Source organism: Aotus nancymaae, unplaced genomic scaffold, assembly GCF_030222135.1.
Source record: "Aotus nancymaae isolate 86718 unplaced genomic scaffold, 86718_ANA_hifiasm-v0.15.2.pri h1tg000006l, whole genome shotgun sequence".
NCBI classification, from domain to species: Eukaryota; Metazoa; Chordata; class Mammalia; order Primates; family Aotidae; genus Aotus; species Aotus nancymaae.
In genome coordinates this window covers 80368482-80387028 of record NW_026988417.1, presented here as the reverse complement: position 1 = coordinate 80387028, position 18547 = coordinate 80368482, and the positions used below count along the sequence as shown (strand labels likewise).

The window sequence follows — 18547 nt, the reverse complement described above, 5'->3', positions numbered from 1 at the left end:
CATTTCTAAAAAGAAGAAAGAAATTAAAATGTTTGAATTCAGAAAGAAGAGAAATACAAAGAAAAAAATGTGAAAAAGGAAAAGAAGGGAACTAAGTTGTCTAAATTCAGGCAAAGTGAAATAGCACTAAGATAAATCAGAGTTGAGTTTTAAATGTATATAATAGCTGAAATGTGATTTATAGATATAGATATAACTTGCCTCAAATGCTGGAGACAAGTCTTAATAAGAATATGATAAAGTTGTTTTTCTTTCAAAATCCAACTCCAGAATACAGTGATTTGGTTTGAAACTCACAAGGTAAGTTAATTTGAATTAAATGTGATTTTTTAAACGTAAAAATGTCTCCTTTCAGAACCAGCAGATCAATAAAAGGCCGGTTGATTTGCTTTATTGAATCTGAATTTACTTACATTGCTCTTATTCTCTACCAACCCATTAAGCCTTACAATTTTTTGTCCATACAATTTCCTTCCTGAGAACTATAACTGGCAATAACAGCAACCAGACTGTACTAAGTCCTGGTAAGTCTCGCAGAGGTACAAGCTTCTGGTGGATTTATTTGTCTTTTACATACAAACTTTCCTCTTATTTTATCCAGTAGTGATCAATTGCTAACAGTAAGCACAATGCAACACTGGTGTTTAAAAGTCTGTGAGTAGAATTACAGGGGCTCATACCTGTAATCCCAGCACTTTGGAAGGCTGTGGTGGGAAGGTTGCTTGAGGACAGGAGATCAAGACCAGCTTTGCAACAGGAGGGCAACATAACAAGACTTCATCTCTAGGAAAATTTTTTAAAAATTAGCCAAGTGTAGTGGCACACTCCTGTAGTCCTAGCTGCTTGGGAGACTGAGGCAGAAGGATCACTTGAGCCCAGTAGTTTGAGGACGCAGTGGGCTACGATTGTGCCACTGCACTCCAGCCTGGGTGACACAGCAAGACCCTATCTCAAAAAAAAAAAAAAAAAAAAAAAAAAAGATTTGTGTGTAGAGATCACACACTCAACTTCAGGGACCAAACATGCACAGTATATAGGCTGAACTGTAACTTTATAAGAAAGTAGAAAGTAATAGGCTATGTTGGGAGCTAAACAGTGCATGTTTTGTCTAAGGAATTCAAAGCTTTTTTTTTTTTTTGAGACTAAGTCTCTCTATGTTGCCCTGACTGGAGAGCAGTGGTATGATCTTGGCTCACTACAGTCTCCACCTCCTGGATTCAAGCAATTCTCCTGCCTCTGCCTCCTGAGTAGCTGGGACTAAAGGCGTGCGTAACCATACCCGGCAAATTTTTGTATTTTTAGTAGAGACTAGGTTTCACCATGTTACCCAAGACGGCCTCCTGACCTCATGATCCTCCTGTCTCCGTCTCCCAAAGTGCTGGGATTACAGGCATGAGCCACAGCGCCTGGCCTCAAAGCTTTTAAATACACTCTTCTAGGCTTACAAAACCTATGTCTGGAGGCACCATTTAATTTGACCAGTACTTCAACACCTCTAACTAAACTATTTATTTACAATAGGAATAGAACTTATATAGAAAAAGCTAGTAATGATCTCCTGCCCCTTCAATTCCAGGCTCAACCTTTAGAATGAAAGTTCTCATCCTGGCTGGCCTTTTGAGCACTGCGACTGCTCTGCCCATCCCCGTGAGTACATCCTCCTCAGTTGCTGACTCAATTTCAGATTTAGAGATTTCTGGGCTAAAAAGCATGTCTAATCTTTTCATTTCACAAAAGAGGAAAGTGGTATCCCAGAAAGTCATAGAACTAGTTCACCACTCTTTGTCAGCCCAAGAGTTTGCCCAATACAAATCCCAGCTCCATATGCCATGCGCTAGCTGTGTGACTTGAACTAACCCATGGTTTCCTTGTCTATAAAATGAGTTACAGAAACACCTCAGAGTTGCACGGAGATAATTTTTTTAAGACATCTAAAGCACAGAACGGTCCTATCTGAAAAGACAGGATGCTCTCAATAAATTCAGTGATATAGAACAAATATTCTGCAGTGACCCAATTAAATTAATTAAATTAATCAGTTTGAATTGAGTTTCATTTGTAATGCCCTTGCCCCAAACCATCTCATGTTTTCTTAACAGGCTGTTACATGGAAATGCTCTGACACCAAGGAAGTATCTACTTCATTGTATATTTGATTTTACAGAAGGAAATATTTAAGATAACTTATATTAATTACTAAATTATGAATGCAAAAATACTTATGCCTGAATTATGTTTGAGTGATCATACAGATAAATCCTAAAAGGATTACATACAGATACATCTTTAAAAGTCCAATTTTTGAAAACCAGATTTGGATAAAAAGCTACATTCATCATCTGTAGTGCCCCTGATAACAAACCTAATTTGTTTCTTTAGACCACAATCCTTTTTGCCAAAGCTGACAAGTACCGTGGTCTAAAATTCCAAAGAATCTGTATTGCTTGTTTCTTTATGCTGATGGGAATGATGCAGTATACACATTTCATTAATTCTAATATGTACTTTTTGATATTTTAGCATCCCTGAAATTGAGCTATGTCTTACAAACGTAGTGTGATGAAGTGTCATGACAGCTTAACAGAAGTGCTTTTCCTTGTTGGTAATTTATGAAATAATGGTGCTTTTTACAATGATAGCATCTAAAAATATATGAAATACTGTAATCCCAGAACACCATTAACTTCACCTATATAGACATTTTGTCGTCAACTGACTATATACAAATGAGCCACTGAGTCTAATCTGTATTTACTAGTCTGAATATGAGGGCACCAAGCTGGCAAGAAACTCTCTCCCTTGCACACTTTGTAACACAGGAGCTTTTGAAGAAGTGAGGGAGCTTTCAAAATTTGTGTTTGGGATGCAGAACTTAAATGTACATTTCCACACTCCCTTCACTTTGAATTTATAACTGCTGAGAACTAAATCAAGAACACTTCATTCAAAGATTTACAAAAGGAGATATTCATGTAATATGAAATTAAACTTAGGAAATGTAAATAAAAGCCTTCTTTGGATATAAATTTAAAAACAACTGGTGTTCCAAATCATTGCATAAAATTAATTCAACTTCTCCCTATTAGATATCCAACTGCTTTTTATTTCAGAAGCGAAATTACATTACTGATGGGTATAACGCTCCATAGTGGCTTATTACCTATTACCATTTAGAACAAAACCTCTCTTTAGTGGATAATGTATTGCCATATGCTGCTTTACCTTGTTGCTGTTATTGTTTTGCAAGCTTGAACAATATGGTGGAAGTTCCAGTGAACAGGTAAACTTCTAGTTGTATTTTCAAATAATGCATTCATTATTTTTAAAGTTTGCCATTGCCTGAAATGACTGACCTCATTTTTCTTTTTACAGAGATTTATCTTTTTCCCACCACAAGTACCACCATTTTTCCCTCAGGTCCAATTTCCTCTACTTCCACAACCACCCCTGGTAAGTGTGGGTTTGGGGAATCTGAAACAGCTAAAAGGATTTATTAGTTAGACAGTAGTATGAAACCTTCCAAATTTTGATACTGAAATATGAAGCTTTAGGAAGTCCCCAGGAATCAGCTGTTCAAACTCCTCTCCCATATATCTTGTAGTGGAACATGACAAGGGGCTAGCAAATGTCCCTCCAAATCTTCAGTGTCCTCTCCCAGTTTCTCTGCACTTACCATTAAAAAGGTGTTTGTGCTGAAGTACTCTAACTGTTATGAGCTTATTTTTTATGAAGAGAATACTTCTTTCTATAATATCCATTCTTCTGCTTTTTAAATTCACCTTATTGCTTTCTTTCTCTACAAATATTTTTCTCCCAGTTTTCTATAACATTTTCCCAAGTTCAAGCAAAATAGTTACTTTGTTTTTCTTGTTGGACCCTCTCCAATCTCTCCTAATATCTGGATTCTTGAAACATTTTTTCAATAAAGGCTGTAACAATGCTAAATACACAGTAGAGTTGCCTTTATCCTATATATAACACTTTTGTAAGTAGAATACAGATAGCGTTTACTGAGTGTTCACTACATTATAGAGTCAACAGTGAGTACTTGAGGTACAGACAGTATAAGTTCAGATCTGATGAGGAAGAGAGATTCACAAATGGAAACTATAATGTAATTTGATAGGTACTTCTAGACACAAATACAAAGCTATGGATCAAAATTTCACAGAGAAGACAGTATCTGAACCAGGTCTTGAAGGAAGACAAATGGATAGGGCATTTCAGGCAGAACAGCAGGTGCATCGGTGCAGACCTGAAAAGCACAAGGCAATTTGGAGGTAGAAAATTACTTCAGTCTAAAATAATGATCCTGCAACACAGATTGGCGCCATGTTAAATTTGGATAAGCAATGATTTTTTTTTTCTTTAAAAATCACATACATTTGAAAACTTCACACACCCTTTATTTACAGACAAGGACCTCACTATGTTACCCAGGCTGGTCTCAAACTCCTGGGCTCAAGTGATCCTCCCACCTCACACAGGCTACCCAGTAGCTGGGATTACAGGTGCACACCACCATGCCCAGCTCACACACATTTTAAAACAGCATCTTGCTTAATATTGTGTCTGATCCCCTAAATATTTTTAAATATACAAACATGATTATGCATTTTTATATCTAAATGTAATAAACACCTTCCCTTTGCTTTCATTTAATTTCAAATTGTGTTTCTTTCAACTTTTAGCAATTTGTCACTAAAGTTAGACCTCAATAAAACATTTCTTCTCCTTCAATGTTTTTACTTGTTCTGATTGAATCCTAGCTGTTAAATTCTAAATATTATACTTGCACTTATAATTAATTGCTAATTATTTTGGTTCTAATCAGGACTAGGAGTATTTCCCTATTGTCTGCTAAAATTTGTTAAGGTTTTTTGTTTGTTTTGTTTTTGAGACAGAGTATCGCTCTGCCCAGGCTGGAGTGCAGTGACGTAATCTCGGCTCACTGCAACCTCCACCTCCCAGGTTCAACCGATTCTCCTGTCTCAGCCTCCTGTCTTAGCCTGGCTAATTTTTGAGATGAGGTTTCACCATGTTGGTCAGGCCGGGTGAACTCCCTCCTGACCTGAAATGATTCGCCCGCCTCGGCCTCCTAAAGTGCTAGGATTACAAGTGTAAGCCACCGCCCCTGGCAAAATTTATTTTAAACTGATGCAAAATCTTGGCGTCTTGGTTTATGATTAGAACTTAGAAATCCCTGTTAACATCTTATATTTAAATGTATTTAAATCGATGTGACAATTAAAAGAATCACTATTCTGTGAAATAGAAACTCTTCCTACCACCAGATGGCAGAACAGTACCTAAAAAGCTAGCAAAGAAAGTAACCTTACTGTAGGGAAAGTGGTAGATTTGCAAAAACTGTCAACACGTACAGAAGACAGATTCCTGGGCTTTGAGTCAGACAAATAAAGAAAAAGATCAATACCTCTTGAAAGAAAAAATTGTATTGAATCCACTAGACTCTAATCTCCACCAAATAGAAGGTGAGCTCTCTAAGAAAAGTGTTGTTTATTGCTATCCCTAAACTCTAGATATAGAATAACTGCTCAATAAATATTGTAGGGATGGATGGATGGATGGATGGATGGATGAGCAAGTGTATGAATAAATGAGAAAAAGCAAGAGAAAGTGTTCACAATTTTCTTTTCTTTTTATAGATTTTGATTCCTTTTCCTTTTCCTTTTTCTTACAATCCAAATCAGGTAGTTACACTTAAAGCTTCCTTAGGAAATACTTTAATACAAAACAAAAACTTGAAAATTCTTTAGGTCTAACTGGGGAGAAATTTGATACCAATAATTACTGGCTAACATTCTCTTTGGGGGGCCATTAGTTATTGATATTTTGTCTGATTTGAGTAATTTAATGTACAAATCTCACATGTCCTTGAAAACTGAACAACCTAAGACCTGAAACTTTCCTTATTTGCATGGAATAAACCCAGGGACCAACCAGTAGAAAAAGCATTTAATTTAAAGTTAAATGATCTGGAAATGTAAGCTTCATGTCTGCCCTTTAATACTTTGGAATTATCTTTAACTCCTTTGACCTTTAGCCTCTTCTAGAATATAAAATAGTGATAATAGATGATTTACAAAGTCCATTTCACCCCTAAAATTTTATAAGCATAAAATTTGTAATAAAATTTATAAGCATTTGTCATTAGTGGGGGTAAAATGCATTCTTATTGAAATGTAATCTCTCCTAGAAGCACCTGAACTAGATCTAAGGTTACAGTCATGGTATAAAGGAATTGCTTAAATTTTACTTTTGAAAAGATTTTACTAAATTCGTGATAAATACATAAGATGAGGCTGATTCAATAACATACAAAAAAGTTCTGTATATTACAGCATATTAACTCCAAATAATACTATTCCTATCATGGTTTTTTGTTGTTGTTTTTTGAGACAGTCTCGCTCTGTCACCCAGGCTGGAGTGCACTGGCACAATCATAGCTCACTGCAACCTCTGCCTCCCAGGTGCAAGCAATTCTTCAGCCTCAGCCTCCTGAGTAGCTGGGACTACAGGGATGCGCCACCACACTGGGCTTTTGTATTTTTTGTAGAGATGGGGTTTCACCATGTTGCCCAGGTTGGTCTCAAACCCCTGGACTCAAGTGATCCGCCTGCTTTGGCCTCCCAAAGTGCTATATTCAGGCGTGAGCCACCATGTCCAGTGCTCTTATTACAATTATAGGAAGAACTTAGTTTTCTTTCAGAAAGAGGTGATCCCAAAATAAAGTCTTTTTCAAACCCAATAAGCATAGGTTTAACAATCTTTCCAAAAAGTCCCTGTTATGTTTGGAGACAACAGAAAATATGGACTATTTGTTTCCAGAGAGAGGTTTGGGTGGGGGGTGGGTACTTAATTTTAATTAAGTGAATTTTAATCTTAATAGCTGAACTTTAGAAATGATGGGAATTCTAAAAAGCATGCTCTCATTTACCAAGCTAATATGAAATATATAAGATACAAAAGTAGATGAAATGGTGAATTACAACTCCTTATTTGATTGTTTCCTTTATTCTAGGTCCTCACACCTAACGATCTTATAGCGGTAAGTATATTCTGCCCTGTTATTCTATAAAGTCTATATAAATATTACACTCAACACTTCTCAATGGTCCTAATTAAGGTAGGGAGCAGGGAAAGGAACCCTAACAGAACAAACGCTACCTGAGGTCATTGCTCCTGCCTAAGATCTGTCACAGTCGTAACAGTGTTTAGCTTAAATATTACTGCATACATTCTGAGACAGACAGCTCAACAAGTAAAGAGATTCACCTTTTAGGCAGAGTGGTCAGTTTCTTGAGCAAGCTGCCAGGATCTTAAACAGGACCATGCGGATGCTACAAAGCAATTTTCCAGCAAAATTTCTTGTGCAAGCAAGTTCTCAAAGTATTCATAGTTGTCCTAAAATTTTAGTTCAAGTATCATTCACACAGGGAATCTGAATCATTTATGAAAGACAGAACTTGTATGGAAGTGTACACAGAGTTTCTTAACCATTCCAGTCAATTTTCTAACTTTCAAATATGGTAAATACAATTACAAAGCTGTAGAAAGAAGAAAATATTTCTGCGAATTAAAGGGATTTAAATCTAGATATTGCATCTTCATTTTAAAAGCTCATATCATTAAATATACTATGCAATAAAATGGAATTAATTTTTCAATAAAATAGATTTTCATATACAAAGTATATTGACTTGCATATGTAATAAGTTAAATGTACGTTTAAAAATAAACCTACTGACAGCACTGATCAATGATTTTTCTTCCTTCAGTTATTCATTGCTATTTTGAACCAATTAGGGGTAAGTCTCTTTTTTTATGCTATAATAAACTACACATTTACCTAACCGAAGATAATATCTTAATTTTTTTTTTTTTTTTTTTTTACTTTTAGAACTTTTTGGGGGTAAGATTTCATTTCCTTGACTAAATTGATAAAAGTAAGTTACATTCAATGCCAGGAAAGGTAAGAAAAATTCTTTGTAACTATAAAAACATATGACAGAGCCAACCTCAACTGATCTACCAAACTAGAACTCATGAGTCATAAACTCAAGTTTCCTCCAAAATATTTACATCAAAATTTTTGCAGATCTAAAAAGGTATTTTTTAATAATGTCGATATTTCACAAAATTTAAGTTCACAGGCATATATGTAATATGAAATTTCAAATAGCTTTTTTCTTTTTTTTTTTGAAGAGGCTCACTCTGTCACCCAGGCTGGAGTGCAGTGGCGTGATCTCAGCTCACTGCAATCTTTGCCTCCCAGGCTCAAGCGATTCTCCTCCCTAAGCCTTCCTCGTAGCTAGGAAGTATTACATGTGTGCACCACCAAGCCTGACTAATTTTTGTATTTTTAGTAGAGATGGGGCTTCACGGCCAGGGTGGTCTCCAACTCCTGATCGCCAAGTGATTCGCCTGCCTCAATCTCCCAAAGTGCTAACATTACAGGCGTGATCCACTGCACATAGCCTTTCAGGGTTATTTTTGTCTTATAGGCAATTCATAGTAAATAATGAGAAAAGCCTATTGTAAAACTGCTACACCTAGAAACGGACTGATCTCAAGGCAAGGTAACATACCTTAACAAAAAGCATTAATTTGTTTGATACAAAGGCTACAAACTTTGACTTCTACTTTGACTTTCACTGAAGTATTATCTAAGGAATCTAATACTTAGATTATTATGAAATAAACTATCTTTGAGCCAAAATTATGCAAACAACTTCAACAATGCTAGCCAAATTAGGTGTGGCCCTTAAATTTCATCTAAAATACATACCAAAAAAAAAAAAAAAAAAAATGTAAAGACCAAAAAGGTATATATCCCTTTTGTTGTTGTTTTGTTTCAGTATTTTTAAGAAACAGGCTCTTGCTATGTTGTCCTGGCTGAAGTGCAGTGGCTATACACAGGCCCAATCATGGTGTAATGGATTTTCACACAGCAGCTTCTCTCCTAACAAATTTTACTACCCTGAAGTGCTTATTTAGTACCTTTTACCATTTCAAATACTTGTATCGGGCCATCTGAGGTCAAGTGGGAGAGATTAAGCTCTATGCTGTAAACAGTTAAGGATTCAACTTATCAGCATTTAAGTATAATGGTTCCACATTATTTTCCACCTCCAACATACAGGATTATACCATATTAACATATCAGCAATAAAATAACCGTAAAATGGGAGGCAGGGGCAAAGAAGGAATTGTGGTGAAAATATCTTCATATAATAAATTATAACTGTAATCTGTATTATCTATTTTGACAGAAATAATTCTCGCACTGCTATGTCAGAAGTTACATATGGTTAGTAAAATCTCCAAATTCTTTCAAGCATTTATATCTTTTAAAATATTTTTATCATTAAAAGTTGCCTCTGTATCCACAATGGTAAATTAATAATATGATGAAAGTAGGTGTAAACAAGACCAATTAAATACAAATGCTTTCTTCAAAGGATGTATTTTAAAGTCAGTTTATTAGAATTCCAGAAATATTTTAGAAAATAACCACCACCAGAAGTCCTAAGCATAAGAAAACATAATCTTAAATAAGAGTAGCCTCTCAAAGTGCTCAGGATTTTCAAGTTCCGTCTTTAGCCACCAAATACTTAGTTTTTAATGTAGTTATGATCTTAAGGAAGCTTTGCATATCCTTCTATTTGAGTTTGAAATGCTTTCAAAAGCTCAAGAACACCTGCTGACAAAACAAATACTGACTGTGGCCCTTTATCCTTAGATTATTATCAAACAAACTATCTTTGGGCCAAATTACGAAAACAACTTCAAAAATGCTAGCCAAATCAGATGTGGCCCTTCAATTTCAAGTCACAAATCGTAACTGCAATACTATGAATAACATAAGTACTATTTATGTAACATATAATCTTCCAAGTCGCATACTTAAATAATAAATCATAAAAGACCCAGAACCATAATAGGGAATATAATAGACAAAACAGGTTTTCAAACCAGACCGTGATTCAAATCCCAGCTCAACTAGCAAATAAAACCTCAGGCAAACTTTCTATCAATGTATTCATTTGTGAAGTGGGAATACGACTACCCAACAGGATGTGGTGAGAATTAAGTGATATAATACAGATACTCAGTAAATGGCAAGTATTATTATTTATTTTACTAAATGTCTCTAATTTTTTAAATCTCTTTTACATAAGACATAAGGAAAATAAATATGAGGGGAATATTACCTAGTGATATAGCAAATAGATGTTCCTCTAGGAATATCTGAAACTAACATTTTGGTTTTTTTCTATTATAGATGGTGCTGGAAATTTACAGTTATCAGAAGATTATCTACTTCTATCTTATCTATAGTTGATAGTTTGATCATTTTGCATACTTTGTACATGTTCCAGTGAAAACTCCAAAAAAAGTAAAGAATTTATCTAGACCATGTGCTTTAGTCATACTTTAAATAAATCTTTAATATAGCCAAGTATCTTTATTAATGGCAGTTCAAATGTATCAAAACTATTAAACAGGCTGGGCGTGGTGGCTCACACCTGTAATCCCAACATTTTGGGAGGCTGAGATGGAAGGATCTCTTCAGCCCAGTTCAAGACCAGCCTGGGTAACATAGGGAAACCCCCATCTCTACAAAAAAATTAAAAAATTAGCTGGGTGTGGTGATGCATACATGTGATCCCAACTAACTGGGAGGCTGAGGTGGGAGGATTGCTTGGGCCCAGGAGGTTGAGGCTGCATTGAGCCATGATAGCACCATTGCACTCTAATGGTGCTATCATGGGCAACAGAGTGAGACCCTGTTTGAAAATACTATGAAACACAAGTAAATGCCAAAATTTTAAGAAAAATTTCTCAGACTTTTAAAAGAGTTTTTGTAAGTAGCTTCAATTTTGAATAACTCTATTCAGTGCTAGGAAGAAGCAATTTCTTGCTGCCAAACAGTGAAAGTAAAAGCCGACTCTTCTATGCAGAAAGAAAATCATCTAACCTCTTATTCAATGAGCAGGTCATCCTCATCAAGTGTTAATCCCTTATTTATCACTGTAGGGACCAGGATTTTATGAATTTTTAGAAGTTAATACTGTACATAAGCCTTATTCATAACTATTTCGGAAGGGTTCGAGGTATCCTGAAATCAAACATTCTAACATGTCTCAGGAAAATCTCCAGTCATAACTAAGGGGGAAAAAAAGCCACCTGTTAGTTCAATTCAGGTTTACCACCAAAAGTTCTGACATCAAATAAAACAAAAAACAGAAAAACACTTTTGTTTTACCTTAACCCTATTTCTGCTCTCTAGCTACAGAGTAAGCCTAGTATCTTTTTCAGACATCTCTGAAGGAAAGGAAACAATTATGTCTCTCTCCCCTAAAGCTTTTCTTGAGATGCTCCAGCTGTAACCCAATCCTACTTAGGTTGATAGGAGTTCGTATCACAGGGCTTTTCAAAGGAGAGCCTTAGCCAGAATGAGATAAACATGCCCACTAAGACAAGGCAGTACTACTTTTCTTTCCTTTTCCTTGCTTCCAAAAACCCTAAAGCAGCACCAACCCTCTCCTTTCCTCTGGGATTTATAGCATTAGCCATGGTTTTCTCAAAAACCTATTTTAATCTTTAACATTTCTTTTAACAAAAAACACTTTAACTCACAGAGACCTCCACCTCTGTTCATCATTTTTTTAGAACCAAAAACATTACTTAATAATTATATATTGATCATATATTAAGATATTTTGGATATAATGTATCCATATATTTGTAATAATAAATAATTACAAACCACTTTACTGTTTTTTTACCATTTTTAATGCAACTACCAAGAAGTTTAAAATTCACACATGGCTAACATTTTCTTTCATGTTTGTTTTATTGTTGTTTTTAGTATAGGAGTACAGGTGCAGGTTTGTTACATAGGTAAACGTGTCATGAGGGTTTGTTGCATTAGTTATTTTTCCTGATCCTCTCCCTCCTCCCACCCACCAGTAGGCCCCAGTGTGTATTGTTCCCCTGTGTCCATGTGTTCTCACTATTTAGCTCCCACTTACAAGAGAACATGCAGTGTCTGGTTTTCTGTTCCTGCATTAGTTTGCTAAGGATAATGGCTTCCAGCTTCATCCACGTCTCTTCAGAGGACATGATATCATTCTTTTTTATGGCTGCACAGTATTCCATGGTATATGTGTACCACATTTTCTTTATCCAGTCTATCATTGATGAGCATTTAAGTTGATTTCATGTCTTTGCTATTGTGAATAGTGAGGCAATGAACATATACATGAATATGTCTTTATAAAAGAACACTTTATATTCCTTTGGATGTATACCCAGTAATGGGATTGTTGGGTCAAATGTCTTGAAGTCTTTGAGGAATCACTACAGTGTCTTCCACGATGGTTGGACCAATTTACACTCCCACTAACAGTGTATAAGAATTCTTGTTTCTCTACATCTTCACCAGCATCTGTAATTGTTTTCTCCTGTCTGATTTCAATTCTTTTCTGAACATCCACTTTTAACTGGCTTACAACATATAGTAGTTTCACTAGAGTGAAATGAACATATTGACTTAAATTACTAACTTTCTGGATTTTTTTAATTCAGAATTTTTGAAAATGAGAATATCAACTCTTGTTCACTGATCTTGATCTCTATTGACTAAAAGTGAATGAAATTTCCTCTTAAAACTTATTGCAAAGTCAAGAAAACATAGTTTCCATTTTCAAAATTAGCTTCAACAAGATCATGCGAAGCAAAATGTGAGGCAAATAATTTAAAGAAAAATCAGATGAAACATTAAACTATATATCCAATGGTGGTACTCCTCCAAAAGGAGCTTGATGTGACAGGAACATCCTTCAGGCCTTAGAAGATGGGGAGCAGGAGGGAAGGCACTGACAAACAAAAAAGAACTAGATGGAAAACAGAAGTTATAGCTGATCAAGAATTTATCTTTTTCTGGTTATGATTCTTCAAAGAGCATTAGTTGTTTAAATTTCACTTAAGCCATGCTTAAATAGAATACATACAAAATATGACTACTTATATTCCTTTTAACCAAAAAGCTGAAAATTCTGTGTTCCAGTTCATCTCACTCATTTTATTCTGATGTGAAACACTCTAAATGTAAATTGTTTTGAAAGTAAATAGGCCAAGTGGCCTACCCTGCCCTTTTTTTGGTATAAATTCTGTGATATTGGCCTCTTTTCCGTACATGCTCCTCTGTGGGCCTTTGGCTTACATGGAGACCATCAGCTATAACCCATGGCAGTCAGGTTCCGAATCCTCACGCCAGTGTGCATCTCGTTTCTCAGCCACAAGTTTGATGAATTGAGAGTGACTGGCATAAAGCTTCAGTTTATCATTGATGTCTACCCATCTCACTTTTCCAGCATCATCTCCAGCTTCTAGGGTTAGATTATCCATTATCTCACCTGGTTACCAAAGAAAAATCATCACGAAGAAAAATTCACTTTTGTTTTAGCATATTTATGTCATCAAGCGTTCTTACTTAAAATAATCTTAAGTCATCATTGTACTAGCTGGCAAAGTGAATTAAAAACTACATTATTCTATACCCGGTCAGCAGAATGAATAAAAGAAAAAAAAAAACTAGACTATTCCAAAATGCCCAAATTTTAACCAAGTCCCTAAATTTTAGGTAAACACAAAATACAAAGGCTTTTCTCTAAAAAGTAAGATTATCCTTCAAAAAGAGATATTATATGAATATGAAACCTTACATCAAAATCAATCCCAGAGGGATTAGAGATTTGAATGTAAAAAAATAAAACAAATTATTGGTGACTCCTTTTTAAGAAGAGTTTTCTAAGCATAACACCAAACCAAACACCATAAAGTATGTTTAGGTATTTAATTTAAAATATTTTAGTAAACATAAGTATTTATAAATAGATTTATTAAAATATGTAATAGAGTACTTTGGGAGGCCAAAGCAGGTGGATCACCTGAGGTCAGGAGTTTGAGACCAGCCTGGCCAACATAGTGAAACTTCATCTCTACTAAAAATACAAAAATTAGCCAGGAGTGGTGGCACATGCCTGTAGTCCCAGTTACTTGGGAGGCCGAGGCAGGATAATCACTTTAACTCATGAGGCGGAGGGTGCAGTGAGCCAAGATCACACCACTGCACTCCAGCCTGGTGACAGGGTAAGACTTCATCTCAAAAAAAAAAATTGAAATTAAAATTAAAATTATCAAAAAAATAAAAAATAAGTGCTCCCAATCACTGTTGAGAATATAAGTGGCATATTTCTGTAGGAAATTTGACAATGTTTTTCAAGAGCTTTTAAAAAGTAAGTGTTCTTTGATATGCATTCATTCCATAAATATCAGAGTACATCTTGTGTACCAAACTCTGTACTAGGCACTGAAGATACAATAAGCAATCCAGTAATTTCACTTTGAAGAATTTATTCTAAGGAAATAGAGACAAGCCTATTAAAGTAGTCAAAGCAACATTACTTAAATATTTTATTTTTATTGTATATTTTTTGAGATGGAGTCTTGTTCTTGTCGACCAGGCTGGAGTGCAGTGGTGCGATCACGGCTTACTGCAACCTCTGCCTCCCAAATTCAACTGATTCTCCTGCTTCAGCCTCCCGAGTAGCTAGGATTACTGCCGCCCACCACCATGCCAGGCTAATTTTTTTGTGCTTTTAGTAGAGACAGGGTTTCTACTAAAACCCACCATGCCCAGTGGATCACAAAATATTTCTAACTGAAAAACTTGGCCAGGCACTGTGGCTCACGCCTGTAATCCCAGCACTTTGGGAGGCTGAGGCAGGAAGACCACCTGAGATCAGAAGTTTGAGACCAACCTGGCCAACATGGTGAAACCTCATCTCAACTAAAAATACAAAAAATTAGCTGGGCATGGTGGCATGCACCTGTAGTTCCAGCTACTTAGGAAGCTGAGGGCATGGTGGCATGCACCTGTAGTTCCAGCTACTTAGGAAGCTGAGGCAAAAGAATCACCTGAACCCAGGAGGTGGAGGTTGCAGTGAGCTGAGATCATCCCACTGCACTGCACTCAGCCTGGGCAACAGAATGAGACTCTGTCTCAAAAAAAAAAAAAAAAAACCCTCAAGCAATAAAACAGAATGCAGAGTATAAGCTCATTTTATTTAAAAAAAAAAAAAAAAAAGCTATATGATATCTTAAAGAAGATATACCAAAATGTTAACTAACAGTAATTATCCTTGGGTTATGAAATAACTGGTGTTTTTTACATTTTTCCTCTTTATATCATCTATTGATAATGTAAAGATGATAGATCTATCTAAGTACCTTTCAATAAGTGTACCTTACCTTTACCTTTATAATAATAAAATAATAAAGCTACTTCTTAGACGAAAAGAATTACTCTAATATTTTAGCAAACCGGTTTCTAAATTCCAGTGCTAAAACCATATGGTTCTTTGTGCAATCCTCATTGCAACTACAATATCCAACCATCAGTGAAGAAACAGAACTAAAAAGTAAATCTAAATTCAAAAGTTCAATTCAAGTATCATGTTCCTTATCAGAATTAATAATGTCCAAAAGGTTCTTTTACTCCCTACTCTAGTCACCTAATAAATTATATAAAACAAAATTTTAAGTTTAAAGAGGCCTGTGGCCTGACATGTAAAGAGACTGAAAGTGATCAGTCCCATCCATCCTCACAACAACAAAAAAGCTGAACAAGCTGAAGATCAACAACCCTCCTTAGATCCATCAGAAAACTGAGGTCACAGAGCACACTGCCATGCCAAAAACTGGAGAGACAGGCAAATACAGAGAATCATAACTTACCAGGGAGAGAAACCTACCACTGGAGTCAGCACCCAGTAGGAATATTTAAAGGGTAATTGACTAACTGCTGAAAGCTGACCTTCGGACTAGCTTGAAAGATAAAATCTCCTAGAGGCGCAACCATACCAGTACAAAGTGGGCCTACATTTCAGTGAGTTTTACCTCCAAGAAAGCCACCAAGTTCTCAGGGTGAAGACTGGAGAAAAATCCTCTCTCTCTTCCAACATGGAGAGGGGGAAAGGTAACCATTTTGAAATACATCCAGATCACTCTGCCCTCAAGGAAAACTATTTTACCAAGCCCTAACCAACCTGAGGGAAAGGAAATACCCAACTCCAGCCCCTGCTGGATGTACTGTCTCTCCTAAGGATAGGGGAGGAAGGAGGGAAGCTGAGAAGCACTTATGAAGGTCACAGCCCAGGGCCACAGGCTCACTAAAAGACTGACATCTAACCATGTATTCTCCTGTGATTCCCCTTCCTCTAGAATTTACCACCGTATCTATCAACGGGGCTCCTGTTTAATAAAAGGGGAAGACAACTGAAAGAAGGGTATGCTTCAGACCTTATTTAAGAAGTCTCCAGGGAAATCCAAAACTAGAGGAAATTTTAGCCTCTGATACCTACAGCTACAACAAACAAAAAACACAACCTAACTCCGAGCCAGATAAACATAAAACCTCAAACTAGGCCGGGCGCGGTGGCTCAAGCCTGTAATCCCAGCACTTTGGGAGGCCGAGGCGGGTGGATCACGAGGTCAAGAGATCGAGACCGTCCTGGTCAACATGGTGAAACCCCGTCTCTACTAATACAAAAAATTAGCTGGGCATGGTGGCGCGTGCCTGTAATCCCAGCTACTCAGGAGGCTGAGGCAGGAGAATTGCCTGAACCCAGGAGGCGGAGGTTGCGGTGAGCCGTGATCGCGCCATTGCACTCCAGCCTGGGTAACAAGAGCGAAACTCCGCCTCAAAAAAAAAAAAAAAAAACCTCAAACTAAAGAACTATTTGCCTTAGTTCCTTTTACTAAATACATCATGGTCAGTTTTCAAAAAAGCACTACAGCCAGGTGCAGTGGCTCATGCCTGTCATCCCAGCACTTCTGGAGGCCAAGGTGGGTGGATTACCTGAGAGGTAAGGAGTTCGAAACCAGTCTGGGCCAACATGGTGAAACCCCACCTCTACTAAAAATGGTAGAAGGAATGGAAATATAAATGGTGCACGGAATTTCTCCCAAGTTCAACAAGCAAAAGCACAGAATATAGAAATGATAGATCTTCTAGTTTTAGCCCATTTTATAAGTGAAAAAACTGAATTCAAGAGGACAAATGATTTTGCAAAAATACAAAAATTAGCCAGGCATGATGGTGTACCCTGTATGTCGTACCAGATATTTGGGAGTCTGAGGCAGAAGAATTGCTTGAACCTGAAAAGTGGAGGTTGCAGTGACCCAAGATTGTGCCACTGCACTCCACTCTGGGCGACAGAGCAAGATTCCATCTCAAAAAAAGACAAAAAAAGAAGGTGTGGGGGACTACAAATCATGCTACAAGGCAAAAAACATAGCCTAACGAAACAAAGCAAGCATTAGAACCAAACTCAAATATGGCAGAGATTTTGGAATTATCAAAACAATTTTTTTTAAGTTTAAAGAGAGAAAAAGGTATGGTAAAAATAGTAAACAACCCATAAACTCTATAATTGACCTCTGGATGGTCAGTCATTGTTTTTAACTCCAGAAATAAGTAGTTAACAAATTTATCAGTACTGAAGTTGTACAGACCTACTTCTAAGTTGCATCTGCATATTTCTTCTAAGTTTTCAATACTAGAAGGGTAAACTCTTGTAATAAACCTTAGTGGAAATACAGAAGGAATGAAAAATGGTGCCAGGAATTTTCACCAGGTTCAACAAGCAAAAGCACAGAATATAAAAATGACAGATCTTCTATTTCTAGCCCATTTTATAAGTGAAAAAACTGAGTCCAAGAGAACAAGTGATTTGTACAAGGTTACACAACTCAGAAAGAGCCATGAGTGGAACATTCATTTCATTTCTATAGCATGGTGCCCCACTTTTATGCTACAAATAAAAACAAATCCAATTTAGCAATAAAATATGTTTCAAGGGAACTATTCAATGTATACATTAAGATCAAATTAATTTTTAAGAGAGCAATTGTTTTCCTTTCTCCTTCTGTAATAAAAGATTTGACCCTCCTTATAAAATTTTAAATTCCATGTACCAGAAAGAACATTCATTTAAAATTGTTTCACTACTTGGAATTTTTTGTTACTACTTCGCATTTTAACAATCCAAGATTATTATGAAAATATTTCAAACAATAAGATATAAATCCCATTTTCTTTATCATTGCCATACTTCCTAACCAAAGCCCAGTTCCTTTTGTTTTACAAAAAAAAAAAAAGGAATCATAATAAATAATCTAACATCTTTAGAACATATCATTTTAGCCCACAATTTCAACCTTAATTTCAAATGTTACCAGTGGATTAAAGAAAATTTAGTCACCAGTGATAACATTTCTGAAGATTTCTCCTATGTAGTCCTTTAATATAACCAATTTTGCTTTCCTATAACTACAATCCTACAATCAGTAGTTAATTGGTTTAAGATGCTAAAATAGTCCAGATTTAATCATGTCCTAGTGGGCTACTGGTTTAAATTGATCCTTTAATCCTAGTCCGTTTAATAAATATAAA

At 36.1% G+C, this 18547-nt stretch overlaps 2 protein-coding genes and 1 long non-coding RNA gene across 5 annotated transcripts in view; 1 reads left to right on the top strand and 2 right to left on the bottom strand.

The window, feature by feature from the left end:
• Positions 1-1469: 1469 nt before the first annotated feature.
• SCPPPQ1 (secretory calcium-binding phosphoprotein proline-glutamine rich 1) lies at positions 1470-10441 on the top strand. 2 transcript variants are annotated; one of them, XM_064369050.1, is made up of 6 exons: positions 1470-1647; positions 3248-3280; positions 3373-3450; positions 7043-7069; positions 7800-7829; positions 7922-10441. In XM_064369050.1, the coding sequence occupies exons 1-6, from the start codon at positions 1591-1593 to the stop codon at positions 7955-7957; spliced, it is 261 nt and encodes an 86-aa protein (XP_064225120.1). In that variant the 5' UTR covers positions 1470-1590; the 3' UTR covers positions 7958-10441. The 2 variants fall into 2 exon arrangements, with proteins under 2 accessions (XP_064225120.1, XP_064225113.1); XM_064369043.1 differs by having other exon boundaries at positions 7800-10441.
• Positions 9485-18547, bottom strand: part of NUDT9 (nudix hydrolase 9) — a 45265-nt gene continuing 36202 nt past the window's right edge. For both annotated transcript variants that reach the window (XM_064369039.1, XM_064369040.1), the window contains exon 8: positions 9485-13445. In XM_064369039.1, coding sequence (XP_064225109.1) covers positions 13267-13445 — 179 coding nt within the window. In that variant the 3' untranslated portion in view covers positions 9485-13266. The remainder of the gene's footprint in view (positions 13446-18547) is intronic.
• On the bottom strand, positions 13456-18544 carry LOC135271580 (uncharacterized). Its single transcript, XR_010339705.1, has 3 exons — positions 16815-18544; positions 14968-16507; positions 13456-14921 (listed from the first exon to the last, which is right to left on the bottom strand). It is a non-coding gene; the product is annotated as an uncharacterized LOC135271580 (long non-coding RNA).

Coding starts and splice junctions, on each gene's coding strand:
- SCPPPQ1 (XM_064369043.1), top strand. CDS start 1,591: ATGAAAGTTCTCATCCTGGCTGGCCTTTTGAGCACTGCGACTGCTCTG. Junction 1,648..3,247: donor CGACTGCTCTGCCCATCCCC/GTGAGTACATCC, acceptor TTGTTTTGCAAG/CTTGAACAATATGGTGGAAG. Junction 3,451..7,042: donor TACTTCCACAACCACCCCTG/GTAAGTGTGGGT, acceptor CCTTTATTCTAG/GTCCTCACACCTAACGATCT.